The sequence below is a fragment of the Ciconia boyciana genome, chromosome 4 (genome assembly GCF_034638445.1).
Source record: "Ciconia boyciana chromosome 4, ASM3463844v1, whole genome shotgun sequence".
Taxonomy (NCBI): Eukaryota; Metazoa; Chordata; class Aves; order Ciconiiformes; family Ciconiidae; genus Ciconia; species Ciconia boyciana.
The window spans coordinates 73721199-73736566 of NC_132937.1; the positions used below are offsets into that span (position 1 = coordinate 73721199).

Below are 15368 nucleotides of genomic sequence, written 5' to 3' on the forward strand. Positions count from 1 at the left end.
GATGAGGGAAGGGAGTTGATAAAAAACATGGCAATATCCAGGTTCAAATCTGAGTTTTAATAGGCTTTTTTCAACCAGACTTCCATTTTGCAAGTTGGAAAAAAGTACAAACAATATTATATATGGCACTTTAGGTGGTACATCAGCATAATTTATAAAAGCCAGATCACCTTCCTCCATTGAAAAATGCATTAAAAATGACAGTTGGTTTTCTTGAACTTAACTGTTACCGTCTAAAAGCATCACAGTTACAACTTTCATATAACAGAGATTGATTCATGTAGATCATTGCTAAAGTGGCTTTCATAGAAAAAGCATGAAATAGTAGGCTTTATTTTGCTTTTTTCCTTATGTTAGTTTGCATATTCCAATGGACCCTTCCCAGAGCCTCAAGGCTGGGTAAACTGGTTCTGTGAACTTGCAGCGGAAGGTATGCAAATGAGCCATGCCATCAGTAACATTGTAGAATGACAGGATTCCTGCTTCATAATCCAGAAAAATGCCAATGCGATCAGGATCATCTTCTATCAGGATGGGGATTCTCTCCCCCTTATGAAATGCCCAGTATTCAAAATCAAACTTCTTGAGGCACCAAGATGCTCTATTCCAGCCCAGTCGACAGGTTTCAGAGTCTCCTTTCCTGCCAATGGAAGGGTAGGCTGCGCCAATCCACCATCCTGCTCCAGCATGAAGCAGGTCAACTTCCCAGTAATGGCTCCCAGAGAGGAATGCATCTCTGCTTAGCACTTGCCATAATTTATCAAATCTCTGGGGACCACAAGGGTAAAACATCCTCCTCCAGTTACAGCTTACTACAAGACGGTCATCAGACAATTTCAGCCTTGGGTGAAGGCTGTCATATTCCCAGGTTGGTGATCTTGCATCTGCAGTCAAAACCATAAACATACTTACTACATTTATCATGAATCTTGAAAGAAGTCCAAGTTGTAAAAAACCTGCAAAGGAGCCCACAGCTGGCAGTGTCTTGGAACCTGCCATTTTGCAAGAAAAAACCTGATATTTTTAATAGAAAGCACTGCACTATTTATATGCACCAATGCTTTAAAGTTCCATAGGATTTAAAGCAGGTCAGTATGTAAGTCAGTATATGCATGGTTCACAAATGAGATGAATACAGGTAGGTAGGGAACAAGCACTGAGAGCTTCTGCTTTACACAGAATAGTTGGAGACTTCTGGTGGGATTACAGCCTAAGGGTTTTAGAGAGCACTGGAGCAGACTCTTGGTTTGTGAGATCCCATTCCACTGAAATCCCATTTGAAGATGCAGTAGGAGTCTGTTTCTCATAGAGACACCACAGCTCTGAGCAGCAGCATCGTGTACATTGCAAAGGAACAACTTACCAGCTCCCAGAGGATTTATAGCTGTTCACCTAACCTGACATGTAGGAAAGAAAAATGACAGCCTGAAACTACACCCTAGAAATCACTGTCTTACTAAGCAGCAGCTTAGAATATTTTTACCATGAAGCAGTTGTCGCAGGACTGGAAATCACAAAGCCAGGAAAAAAAAAATCTATAATCAAATTAAACAAGTTTGAAGTGACACAATCACACAGGACAGGTCAAAAAGCTACAGGATTTTCAATATGAGATTTTTCTCTGAAGAGACTGTCCTACAACTTAAATATTGAATTGCTGCATGCCTCACAAAAGTGTTCATAATATACTCTCAGTAATTTACTGTGTTAGCATGTGTTTTCTGATTTTATGTTCTAGAAATAACCAAAATACTCCCTTTGAAAACAGGATCTGGCATTCTTAAACAATCCCCCTCACTCTTTCTGTCAAGCCTGATAAAACCAGTGTCAGAGTTGGGTACCTAAAAGAACATACATTGTCATGAATTACAGTACTGTCTAGAGTACTGGCGATAAGATGTAAACTTAACTTGTATCTTAAAACTATTCTGAATAACGAGCACATCTACTTTTTCTTGTAAGTGAATAAAACAAAGTATAACAATACATCCAGACAAGAACTGAACAGCAGTATACTTGCAATGAAAACTGGCTGAGTCATATTTCACTCAGTTCATAACTGTTTTTTTTGACTGAATATGATTTTAATCTTAGTCTACATAAACTTTAAAGCTTAGATGTTTTAAATGCCAGATGACAAATACATTTAATATCCTGAAGCTGCTTTTCAGAGTGAGTAAATTCCTTTTTAAATGAAAGTTAGGAAAACATGTTTAAAATATTTTAAAATCCAGACTGCTTTGATTTCTCTGCAGTGTTGCATATCTGAACTACATGTGATCTACCTGTGATCTCAGAGTACATCTTTCAGTCTGCTTTAGAGGCAGCATAGTGTACTAAACATACAGTACTAAATGAACACAAAACGGGGCAACAGACCCATTCAAACAAGAACTTTAATATTTTCCTTGCTCTTCAGTGTTGGACTTAGAAATGAAAGGTAATTATACAGCAGGTTACCATATGAGAGAAATCTGTCTTTGCAACTGAATTTGTCACTCATTTGACTTTGTTGATATTTCCTCTCCTATGTTCTCACATAGAACCCTCTCCTATAAATTAAGTATGTCTAGCCTGGGCTAGCTGGCATATTCTAAATATAAATTAAGTATGTCTAGCCTGGGCTAGCTGGCATATTCTGGCTAGTCTAAAGCCCAGAAACTGTTTTCATTCAGGCTGGAATCCTCCCCTCTGCCATCAGAGCAATGCATAAACCACTCCATTCTCTGTTGGTTCTCTGTTACTCTCCCACAATTTCCTGCCATGAGCAGGGAAGGCTTAGTAAGGTCTCCCACAATTCACTGTGATGGAGCACAGACATATCGCATTAAGTGAGGGTCCATTCACTGCACAGTTAATTGCAACGAAGACTTACCCTCTATACTTGTCTGTAATGTTTCAGAAAGAAAGTAGTACACGTGTTACGACTGTAAGATAACAGCTGGACCCCACATCTCCTTGCCTTGCTGTGGCCCTTAACATCAGCTACATTTAAAATACAGGAACCAGTGATGCACTGTTATGGGTTGTTCTATACACGGAGCCTTACTAACAGATAATCTTCATCTGGGTAGGATCACTGCACACACCTGGGTACCAGAAATGAAGCAGTTGCTTCATTTGAGCCAAAGACATGTGGAGAGAGTTGCTGATGTGTGAAATGTATGTCATGGTGCTAGAGAGCCCACTGCTGATATTCTGACCCCTGTGATCTGCACCTGTATACTGCAAAAAAATGGAGAAGCAAATAGCACTGTACATGCAGTGAGCCTTAACTGAAGCATCACCATTTTCTAAACAAAAAGAAAGCCTTTATGATTTTAATTTTGGTATTATGTCTGTAAACAATGTTAAAACTTCCAAAAGCGTAACATGACAGGGGCACATCTCACACATGCAACATCTTATTGCTGTGATCTCCACTACATTTTGGTTAGAAAAGCTAGTATTGGCATCCATGTAGTCTGAATAGGTCCTAAGTCATATCTGTGTGCATAGTTGGTGACAAAAGACGGGAAACAGGAATTATTCATTGTAGGTAAAACAGCATGCTACAGGATTCTATCTTGTGAATGAATGACTGTCGTGAGTCTTTGTTCCAAGTCACTTCCAGCAAGTAAACAATGGGGATGCTAAGTTTGTACAGAACACAGGTGACACCAAGACCAAAAGACACTTGAAGTAGGGAGGATTTAAAAGGCCTGGCTTCAGTGTCTGCTTTTTCCAGTAAGCACTTGAAAAGTTGTGCAAATAACTAGTGATGTCTGTCAGTCAAATTTACCTGAAAATCTAATTACTAAATCTCAAGCAAATGGAAACACCTCCATTGCTTTAAAAAAAGGACAAAAACCCAAGGACTGAACTCCATCCAGGTGCTAATGTTTGGAAGCATAAATGTGAATTTGACTAGAAAAATAATGCAAAATAGCTCGAGTTGTTTGCATTATTGGAGGACTGCAATTCTTCCACTTTTCCTAAGTGATGAAAATTTTAAGTGACTTTAAGTCAAAATATTTATGACCAATGTTTGTCAATTTCACTGGCTTATGAGCAGCTGCACATCTTTCTTAACAAGGTGGTTTGTCATATTTAGCTTTAACAGAGTTGAGAAATTGTCTTTTCAGCCCTTAAAGTGACTGCTCACATGTGAACCAAATATAGTGCTTTCTCCATGAATCCATCAAGAGGTAGCCTGAAGCAAATGCAGATCGGCATTCATGAAACTCAGGAGCCTAGTTCACTGCCAGCCAAATGCTGCTGCTGTGCTCTCTTCGTAGCAAGTGCTCAGTGACTTGGACTGGCTGTCCTAGCACCTTAGCAGGTTCCAGTTACAAAGTGACTGACTCAATCTGGATCCTGCATCACAGAAATGACACAAGTGGGGAAGACCTATGACATCACAGCCAAGAAGACAGATTTTGCTCGTTTCATTCCTGATTTCTTAAGAGCTGCTGCATTTACAAGTGCAAGACCAGTTTGCTCATCTCCGGTTGAGATAACCTGTTTGGAATGAAAAAGTTGCAGTGTTTGGACTTAGAAGCTCACTCAGGAGAGCGCAGAAACAAGACAAGGTAACAACACTGAAAAATACCCCTCTCAGAACACACCAACCTATAGGTGCAGGGACAGCATGTAACCCACTCTACCAGCACCGCACTGTCCCTTGCCCTCCCTACTGAATTACAGCCAGAAGTCAAGCGTCCACTTGGCCACAGTCATGGCCTCCACTGGGCTGGATCCAGGCTGGGAAACAGACCTCTTACAACAGGCCTTTGCCACCAGGTACCATGGTAAAAGGGAATGTTACAGCTTTGAGATTAAAAACAGCTACAGCCCTCATCTGCCACAGGCCACATGAAATGTCCATGAGCTTCCCAACAGAGAGATGAAGCAATTCACTGTATGTCTTTCCTACCAACACCAGAGGAAAGGATCACCTGTAGATTAACCCTTACCACATTACATGATGGACATATAATTAAAGACAGACCACAATGATCTGGAGAATAGAAAAGTCTTCAAAAACTAAATTAGCCACTAGCTGATTCACACACTGGCAGTTCTGAATAAAAACAAAGGATCAAGATTTCACAGACAGAAAGTAAAATTTCTTTCCCAACCTGAGGTACAGAAAGGGGTAATGACTTACAGGCAGCGCCAACACTGTTCCTCGCAAACACTGTGAATATCAGAACCCTTTTAAGATACCATTTTAAGATAGTGGCAGCACACATTCATTGACTGTTTCAGTGATTGAGCTGTAAGTGTTCAGAGTGCTTCTAACTCTTGTTCAACGATACTTACGTTTTAAGAAAAGCAACCGATCAACAGGAGACATGGTTTTCAACACTGTTCCAGGCTCCTTCTTTGCAGTGGCATTAAGGCTACTGAAAACGTCTGGGCAGAGATGAAAAGGGACAGTTTAGGGAGACTGCCAGTGGAAGAACATGGCTGTATTGTCAAGAAGATTTTAAGAGTAAAACACCATGGGCAATTTTCCTGGACAGGGTATTCAGGTTTTGCCTCTTTGGTGTGAATTCAACCCATGTCCTGGGGAAGGTCATACTGTCACACTCCATTTTCCAACTTCATAGGATAAACTGTGTTACTTTTGCTGGGGAAGGGCTACTGTATGCTTTCGGCCTTATGCTCTTTGGATAGCACGGAGATGTTGGATCCCAGTGTTGCCAAGGACCTACACAATTGAGCACAACCCCAAGTAAGCATCTCCCATTCCTGAAAAAGCACCCCTCTATCAGATGAGAACAAAATCAAGCAGATGAAGACAACTGCAGATGCTAGCTACAGAGCACCTGCACAGTACTGTCTAGCAATTCTCCAGACATCCTGCAGTGGCCTTTCAGATCTGGTCTGATCATTTTCCCCAGCACTCTGCTATACTGTTCTTGGTGGCAACACTCAGAAAAGGGACTATGAAAAGGTAGATGGGTGAAATGTGATGGCCAGTGTTGCCCTGCTCACCTGTAACTCAACAAGCAGTAGGGTTTCCCGATGGTTATTTAGCTTTGTGGCTCTGCGTCCCATTAGGAAACTCCTTGCTTTAATCATGCCAAAGGTCACTTAAGGATGAAATACCAGCTCAAAGACAAGAGGAGCTCTAAGCAGAACATGTTAACCTTTAAAGTACCAAAAACGAGAGAATTTTTCAGACTGCCTGAGACAGAAAGATCACCAGGTACATCAACTAGAAAAAGCTTTCAAATTTTACAGGTACCTGATGTTCCATATCCTGCCAGAGCACTTACACCCAACAGTGACTGAAAGAACAGCTACATTGTGTAGGTGTGATGCTCTATGGATATAAGCAAGATAAGCTCTGCAGGAAGAAGTAAGCTGTACTGAAATAACTGATAGAGCTGGAAAAAAGCATCAGACAAACTTCAAGGCCATCTTCAGAGTCGAAAGAGAAACCTTTTATGTTCCTAAATCACCACTGCTATAGCAACATTACACCAATGCTGTCAAGAGAACAGTACCCATGCCTGAAAAGCTGCTGTTTTCTCCAGCTGATTTTGTAAAAAGTCCTGCTCTTACTTACAGACCACACTTTATTTAAAAGGAGAGCAGGAGAAAGCAAATTTCACAGCACTCTGCCAGGTACCTTCTTTAAGCCGGGCTTCCAGTGGTTTCTGTAGAATGGACTGAAGAACTGTGACAAAGTGCTTATAATGGTTAAGTATGTGCTCAAATGAGAGAGGTATTGGATGCCACTGTTCTAACAGGCGCCTGGGCTCCTGCATTTCCTTCTCGATTTCTGTGTACTTCTGAGGGCAGAAAGCCAAATTCTCGAATTAGTAGAGACAGTGACATGAAACGGACTCTTCCCTCCCAGCTCCCACACACCGGAGAGCAAGGACAGCTCCATCACTAAGTAAACATATGCGCCATGACAAGCAAGCCTTGCTGTGTTCAGCCTTGCCTGTTGGCTCATTAGCCTGCCCATCAGCTCCTCCTGCCAGTGGAGCCAAGGGCTACCCCAGAGATGGAGAACCCAGCAACCATAGTTAAAACAGGGCCCTCCAGGACACCCCAAGATGGCAATCAGTTTAACCTGGCTAGGACCCTTTGTGGGAAATCCCAACAATGGGAAAATTAAACCACTAAGTTTTAAAAGCAATCTAAAGAATAAAAGCCAACCTCCCCAACAAAAAAATCTCTCCAAAACCATGAAGAGCAGCTTCCCATGTGGAGGAGGTATGTTGCTAGCACACAGAGCAGAATGCCAGGGCCATATCACTCACAACAATGCAAACTCTCAAGTCTGCTAAGTTGCAAGGATGTAAAAACGCACCAGAGGGCTTCCCATGAACAATGGTATCCTTTGGCTTGTGTCAGGGCATAAGCACATGGGAACACATCCTTCCCAAGGAAGGTGAAGAAGATCACTAGGAAAGAGAGGCTAACATTTATCCATAGGCAGAAAGAAAAACACTGTGCCCTCCAGTAAAATGATGGCAATTGCTGAGGGTGATTAGAATCTCTTGCGATTAAAGAAATGAGACAATTTAGTCTTCCTCCTAGGGTTCCCAAGAGGGCTGCCTTTCCTCAGACCTTCATATTACACTGCACAAGGAAAGAGCTGATGCAGCGTTTGTCTTCAAGACGAAGAGACACACATAACTCTGTTCCATTTATGCTTAAAATTAACATGAATTTCATACAGACCTGAAATCAATGCCATACCAGGAACACATAACAGCTCAAAAATCAGGAACCAAACTGGTTCACCAAAATACCAACAAAAAGAAGACTAAAAAGCAGTGAGAAAGATGCTGCTTACATACAGAGGAGATCACTAGAGCAGTTTACCAGGAATTATGAGGATAAGAGGTAGAAAGAGACCATACAATACCACCTCCAGCAACTGAACAGGATCACTGTGCTGTTGTATTTGTCTGATTCGATGTGAGAAAGTCTCCAGGGCTGCAAGCTTTTCTTGACATGACTCCAACTGCTGATCATGTGCTTCCAGGGCTTGCTGAGTCTTTTCATCAATGAAGTTTTTTGCCAGACTCTCCTCTTCCCGAAGTAGTAACTGGAGCTCAGTCACTTTATCTGACAGCTGCCTTTTGCTCATAATGGCACGTGCCTATAGATTAAGCAGAAGAGTGTCCCCCCTATGGTCAACAGACCATAAACATTTCAGGCATTTCTCTCCCAGGCCTTCAATGTTACATTTTGGTTGAATTTTACTGATTTGCTGCATCTCTTGAGAAATGGGTGTTTACCCCTTAAGAGACTGCAGCCAGCATTTACCTGCTGGTGTCCTGGATGGAAAAGCTTGAGGGCAGACCCCAGATGCTTATTTATGCAGAAAACACTGTTTTTGGCTGGAATGTAACAGGGCAAGGTAGTAACTGCTACAAACAGCAGACCTGGTCCTTCGGTAGCAGGACTTTGCCCCCTTTTAAAGCAAGCTAGGGACAGGGAGCTGCTGGGAAGAAAGCCTCCTAAAGGAAGTGACATCAAATCACAATGTACCAAACCTCTACAGAGCTCCCTCTAGCTCTTACTGACATATCTGTAACAGAGATGCTTAGAGATGCTCCTTAGAGCAAAAACCATTTCATGCTCTATAAATGAGGTGGAGCTTAGCATACATTCCCATTCTTAAGACAGAATCAATAGAGCTGTTCTTGTGTTTACTTAACTCTGAAGTCAGACTATTCAATAATGCAGTTCAGTGCCATGCAATATACATCAGTAAAGCCAGAATAACATATGCTGCTGGGGCTATTTACTATTCCTCTGCACAAAAATTTCAACATTGTTCTTCCAGAGATGTTTGCCTGATCAGAAGTGAGGGCCACGCCTTTGGAGACTCTTTCCCTCTTCTCTCCAAAGGGACAGTAATATGTTGTGACGGATACAGGGAATACACTATTTTCCTGAGAAGCAGTAGCTGCCTGGGTCTTTGAATAGCTAGAGAAAGCAAAACGCCTCTCCTTGAAAAATGACCATCCAGTGGAGAAGCAAACCACGCTTTACCTTCAGATCATTAGCAGCCTGCTCTACGCTCCTTCTGTTGCCAGCTTCTTGCTCTTTTCTCTCTTCTAGATCCTTCAAACACAATGCCATGAGTTCCTATACAGCAATGAAACAAAATAAAACACTGTTTCATAACAACATCCATAAAAACCAGAAATCAGTATCCAGCTTGCTTTCCATATAGGGGAGTATGTTACTGAAACACTCAGTTTATGAGGCTTATTAAGGCCAGTAGTGATGAAACATAACGATTTCACCATTTCACCTGCTCCTGGTGGTCACCCTGGTAAGATTCAGAGAGCTGTACAAATCAGTACCACCTTCACAAGAACAGGGAAACCTATGGTGAAAAAAACATTTTCATCTTTAAATCTATGGCACTGTGCATTTCAAGACTACACGCTCATGCATTTAGCAGCTGCAGGGCAGCTAACCAAGTACTTTTATTCAGAGGATCAGTGGGAGGCTCTGTCTAGAGTCAAAATGTTCAGGATGCTTCCCACCGTACAAAAGAGCAATCAGAAATACCCCACTATCACTACAGTGATGCTGTAGTCTGAATGCCTGCAAAACAAATATTATCAGCTTGGCTGGTACTCACAGTATCTGTAATATTTGTGGTGTGCCATGAGATGCACTGAGCAGCACAGCACAGTTAATGTTCTGCTGTGTCTAGTCCCACAGTTTCTAACTCGCAGCCCTCTGAAATCTGCTGTCCTCTGTCCAGCAGGTTGAACAGTCCTGGTGCACTTGGTGATGCATTTTTGTCATTAGTACCATGAAAGGTCCAGGTAATCCAGCCCCATGCTCTCAGTGCACTAGTGTTATAACAGAGCCTCTCAGTAAATACCAGATAAGCTAGCTCCAGAGGTGTTGCTGTTAATCAGTGTCCTGTTCCACAGCTGGGACCTAGTCAAGAACATCTGCATGCACATGTACCAGCTCACTGCAACATCCCCAGGTCAGCATGGCATTTAAACTCTGCAGGGTTGACAAACTGAGCATAAGTGTTACTTCATGGGCAATAGTTTGCATTTCTGACATGTACCTCCTTTGAAGACACAAGCAATTTTTCATTTGATTATGACAAAATCAGAAGAAAATGGGCTCCCAGCAAAAGCCAGAGACTCTGCATCTAGTAGTGCCTTGGCAAAGGCACATCCATGCAAGCAGATAAATGTTCTTGCACGGAGCAAGACACTCATGTTATGCCATCCATTCCAGCCACAATTTTCCAGTCTTGTCCCTGAAGGACCAGAAGGGTTCTGCACCACTTGAAGATTGAGGAGTTCTACTGGGTATCAGCCTTGCTCAATTTATTCTGCAGCCTAGACCTCATTCCCTTCCTCAAAGACTGATGAAGACCACAGAGCAAAATCCACTCTTCCTTCTCTGCTAGTAAAGCACATCACCTCAGGCACTCACTCCCTCACAACATTGATCATATGCAAATACTTACGCCAGCCCCAAACATTTCTGGTTAAGCTTTACTTTCTTTACAGAGGTAAATGAAAGAGCTGCTTCCTAGCAGTAGAGACACTGTGTCTGCAACACTGGCAGGCAACCCATGTCATTCACCCTGAGGAACCAACTTCAAAAACATTTCTTTAGGGATTGCCTGGATGCCCCAACTCACTCAAGTAAAAATACTGTAAGCAAGGACTTCTAAGAGATGAGACTCCGAGCTCCAGTCAGGCTCACAGGACACATACCAAGTCCACAGCATGCTGATCCTGTGTCCTGCATTCAGGAGCACAGGGAGTGCCCTTCCAGATGATTTTATACAACCTTAGATCCAGGGATGAACCAGCTGATGGACCTTGCACAATAGGTCTCATCTCTTCTTAGCATCCACAGCTAGGATTTGCTAAAAGCACTGAGAAAGATTCTCACATGCTGCCTTGTTGATGTCACATCACAAGGGCTGCACAGAATAACTGCTCCCAGCAAACAAAGTCACTAGTCAAATTACCATCTCTTAGGCTACAACTACTTTTCATAGTTTGTGCCTGAAATCTCTGCAGCCCTATGCCAGTAGATGTCAGCAGAGACTTCCTAGGGACAGAGTGTCACATGGGGACCCAAGTTTCTACCAAGTTTCCCTTCTTGTTTTGGCACACAGACAAATAACTAGTTATCAGCAGCACCTGCTCCCCTGTGTCCAACAGACCCCCAGGGAACCAGCACAACTTGTCACTTTGTGCACTCTCCCCTGGCTCAAATCAGGTTGCCACAGTACAATACCTGCATCCACGCAATGCCCTGGTGTCATGAAGGGAATGCAAACACTGTAGTGAGTTCCCAGCTGCAAAAGGGACACTTTGGATGAAAGCACACCAGCCAGCAGGAACAGCGCCCTGTGTTGCTCTGACATCTTCACTGGTCTTTCCCCTGTGCTGCTGTTTACTTGTGGCCTAGTGTACTGCCCTCTGCCCTTGTACTACTCTCTAACATAAAGTGCCATAAAATGCCACAGGTCATGTGGCATTTTTAGCATGACCTGTGCATGTACGCACAATCTGTGGGAATTAGGAAACATCCTAGTAACACTGCTCCAAAATACCAGAGAAGGAGTGGGAAAGAGCTCTCTGAAATTGTGGAGGGGAAAAAAAAAAAAAAAAGGTCCTGAACATCAAACCTCTGTGTTACTACTTTTTAAGCCTCCCAAGTTTAGCACCACAGCATACAGGATCTGGAGTAAAACAAAGCACAAGCAGGAAGTAATGGGCAAGCTTGCAAAGCCTCCTCAGGCTGCTCGATAGACAGCTAAACTGGAATGAATAAAAAAGCTTAGAGAAGAACCCCTGTGCTGGTTGTGGCTGGGATGGAGTTAATTTTCCTCATAGCAGCTCATATGGTGCTGTGTTTTAGATGTGACTATACTGTGAGTGCGCAAGAGGCTGGGAGGGGACACAAGCAGGCAAATGACCCGAGCTAACCAAAGAGATATTCCATGCCGTATAACATCATGCTCAGCAATAAAAAGGAGAGGAAGGGGTTTAGGTGGGTTAGCCATCTTTTGCTCAGGAACTGGCTGGGCATTGGTCTACCCATGGGAGGTGGTGAAGATTCCCTTTGCATCACTTGTTTTGTTTTCTTGCTCTCTTCTTCCACTTCTCCTTCGCTTATTAAACTATTTTTATCTCAACCCACGAGTTTTCTTGGTTTTAGTTTCCCTTTCCTCTCTTCCCCTGTCCCACTGCGCAAGGGAGGGAGAGTGAGCAGGCAGCTGTGTGGTGCTTAGCTGCCTACCAGGGTGAACCCACAACAACCCCTGCTCCCCATCCCGAAGGAGTTGTCAGAGAACAGACTCTGTGCATGGGGTAGCAAGCTACAGTGACGGGGGAAGGGGATAAACAGAAATGGCCTTTCCCCTTCCCCTGTGGCATCCATGTTTCTGTCAAAGGTACTTCTAGCCTGGCAATGAAAACAAGTCCCCCAGGGCAACCAAGCTCCTCTGACTCCCCACACAAGGTCTGAGGAGAAAGCGCTGCTGCGTGTGACCTGACAGTCAATGTTACCTCCCATTGTCCCTTGATTTATATTCCTGTTACATGTGCGCTTGGGGTATGACTGAGTAACTCTCTCACTCTCATGCGTGAGCCATGTCCCTGTGCAGTGCCAGCACGCTGACCCCTGCCCATATGGGATTTACAAAGCACTTGTCAAAGTACAGAAACTTTGTTCTGCTAGCCAGTACAGCCTACAAAATTGATGTGACAACAAAACCTGAGCTCCACAAGCTGTTCATAAGGCAAGCAAAGCAAGGCTAAAGATACTTGGCCTACTGCTGCCCACTGCACTAACGCTCACAGCTGCCACCATCTCACCCCGGCAAAAGAAAACCCAGCTGCACAAGTCCCAGAAATGACGAAAAAACCGGCAAGACACACAACCAAACTAGGAAGATCTTTCCTCCAGCTCCGTGCCCCGCGGCCCCCCCAGCTCCTTGGTTATACCTCAGTCCCGTCCCCTCGCCCCACTGGAGCTGGTCTCGCAGAAACAGTCGCCGCCGCGGCGGCAAACCCGCAGAAAGGCTCGGCTGCCGCGGACACGCAGGGCTCCGCGGGAGGCACAGGCCAGGCCGGGCCGGGGCATGCCCCGGGGACATCGCCCGGTGCCCGTCCGCGGCGCTTACCTGCTTGTGGCGGACGGCGTGGGGCAGGAGGCGGGCGCCGTGTCCGCGGTGCGGGCCCAGAGCCGGGCAGAGGGCGCAGACGCAGCGCCCGCAGTCCTCGCAGAACAGCTCCAGCGGCCGCCCCGCGTGGACGCCGCACACCCGCGTCCCCGGGGCCGGGGCCCCCGGCTGCCCCTCCGCCATGGCGGCCGCGGCGCCGGATGCCGGGCGGGCGGCGCCGCAGGAGCTGCGGGGCGCGGGCAGGCGGCGCCGTGAGCGCGGCGCAGGGACACCGCGCTGCGCCCGGCCAGCGGCGGCTGCGCGCGGGGCGGCGGGGGGCGTAGGGTCCGCAGGCGCGCAGGCGAGCTGCTGCCTGCCGCCGCCGGCCTCGCCGTACCTCGTGCCCGTCCGAGAGGGCGGGCGGCCGAGCGGGTCCGGCCCGCGTCACCCCCGCGGGAGAGGGGCCCCACGGTGGCAGCGGTGGGTTGAGCCCCGATGCGGCGGTCGGTGCCGGGCGGTAGGTGTTGGCGAGATCTGCGCCTGGCTCCCGGTGCGCGTGGGGAGGGGGAGAGGCAGTGGCGTGGGAGCTGCGCGGACGGGCAGCTGCCTTCGTCTGGTACCCGAGCTGGAAAACTGGGCGGTTTGTGGAGTTGCCCTCAGTTTTATAGCTGAGCGAAACGCTTAATCTGATCCCAAAATGGAACAATTCGTCTTCGGGGTATGTTTTTTCGCTTTCTGTTTTTCAGTTAGGTTTTTGTCCTGTGTAATGTGTCATTTACAGAAATCGAAATAAAATGCTTACACTCTTCCAAAGTTTGCATACGTACTTTCTTTGGCCAAAACTCTTAGCTACATTCAACCAAATTCATAAGGGGTTTTTTATCTGCTTGCTTCTTTCTGTGAATTAAAAGCAATCCAGAACATTGACAAAAAAAAAAAAGAAAAAAAGGAAACGTGAAAAAATAGGAAAGGATTTAAAACCGAGCATTTCGGTGGAAAGTTTGAGAGTCAGTATATGTATTAATATATGAGGATGTGAGCTCTGAGGAGCAAGGGCAGTCCCACTGAAAGCAGGTGGAATCTCATGCCTGCCAATGAGATGCTGAGATATCAGGGATTTAGATAGACTTTCTCCAAAAGTGCCTTTTACAGACCCCATGCTAGAGTTATGGAATTACAAGGATCGTTAGGGATATCTGGAGACCATTCGCTCTCTCTCTCTCTCACACACACACACACAGAAAAGCGCTAGTGCCTGCTTTAAAATGAGTAAAGACAAGGATTTCACAACCTCCTTGGGACTCTGTTCTGGTGTTTGACCATCCTTACAGTGAAAACTTTTCCTAGTGTCAAATCAACATTTTCCTCATTACAGCTTGTGCCTTGTTGTTTCACTGTGCCCTTCCAAGGAGAGTTGTGGTCTCATCTTCTCTATTTACTTCCATAAGGGAGTTGTAGACAGTGCTGAGTTCTTTGCTGGAGGCTGAACAAGCCTCGTTCCTTCCATGTTTGTTGGACATGCTGTGCTTCAGCTCCATTACTGTCTTGGTGGATTCTGCAGGAGGGTTTGCTTAATGGAGTCAGTGTGTGTTTTGTCCAGGGAAGTGTGTGGCTGGTCCTCATCATCACAAGGCCACACTGTTGGAAAATACTTAGTCCAGGACCCTGGTTCCTTTTCTGGCAAAGTTGTTCACCAGCCTGTTGGTGCCTAGCCTTAATTGTTGCGGTTACTTCATGGGTTGGATAAGCCCAGAGGCCTGTCTTGATCTTTGTGAGGTTCATGTTGGTGCATTTCTGCAGCATGTCATAGTCCTTCAGAACAGTGACCGTGTCTGCCACTCTGTCATTCCTCATCCCCCACTCCACCCCCTCCTGGTTTGTAATCACAGCAAACTTGCTGAGGGCATATTCCATCCTATTGCCCTGGTTGTTGATAAGAGCATTAAAGAGCATTGGGCTCAGCATCAGTCCCTGAGGAATGGCACTAGTACCCAGCTACCACCTGGACTTTGTACATCTAATGACAGCACTTAGTGCCTAGCAGTCCAGGCAGTTTTCCATCCACTTGCTAGTCTGCCTACCCAAACAACAGTTCCTCAGTTTGTCTGTAAGGACCTTATTGAGGCTCATGACTTGCAGTGTTAGAATTTGCAGATTATTGGTACCTAGGGCATTATTTCCCATTTCACATATGACTTTTCAAATTAACTAATTGAGCTAGACTTTCTGGGCTTTTTAGTGT

At 45.2% G+C, this 15368-nt stretch overlaps 1 protein-coding gene across 1 annotated transcript; it reads right to left on the reverse strand.

The window, feature by feature from the left end:
- Window positions 1-43: 43 nt before the first annotated feature.
- TRIM14 (tripartite motif containing 14) lies at window positions 44-13619 on the reverse strand. Its single transcript, XM_072860310.1, has 6 exons — window positions 13148-13619; window positions 9010-9105; window positions 7877-8110; window positions 6623-6785; window positions 5305-5397; window positions 44-884 (listed from the first exon to the last, which is right to left on the reverse strand). Exons 1-6 carry the CDS (start codon window positions 13328-13330, stop codon window positions 349-351), a joined length of 1305 nt encoding a protein of 434 aa, XP_072716411.1. The 5' UTR covers window positions 13331-13619; the 3' UTR covers window positions 44-348.
- Between the last annotated feature and the right edge of the window lie 1749 nt (window positions 13620-15368).

Bases quoted from the DNA above. Each gene is read 5' to 3' on its own strand.
- TRIM14 (XM_072860310.1), bottom strand. From the start codon at position 13,330: ATGGCGGAGGGGCAGCCGGGGGCCCCGGCCCCGGGGACGCGGGTGTGC. The intron at 6,786-7,876 runs GTGGTATTGTAT...TTCTGCCCTCAG, and splicing joins ATCCTGTTCAGTTGCTGGAG to AAGTACACAGAAATCGAGAA. The intron at 885-5,304 runs GTAAGTATCGTT...TTTTGACTGCAG, and splicing joins TCGGTTGCTTTTCTTAAAAC to ATGCAAGATCACCAACCTGG.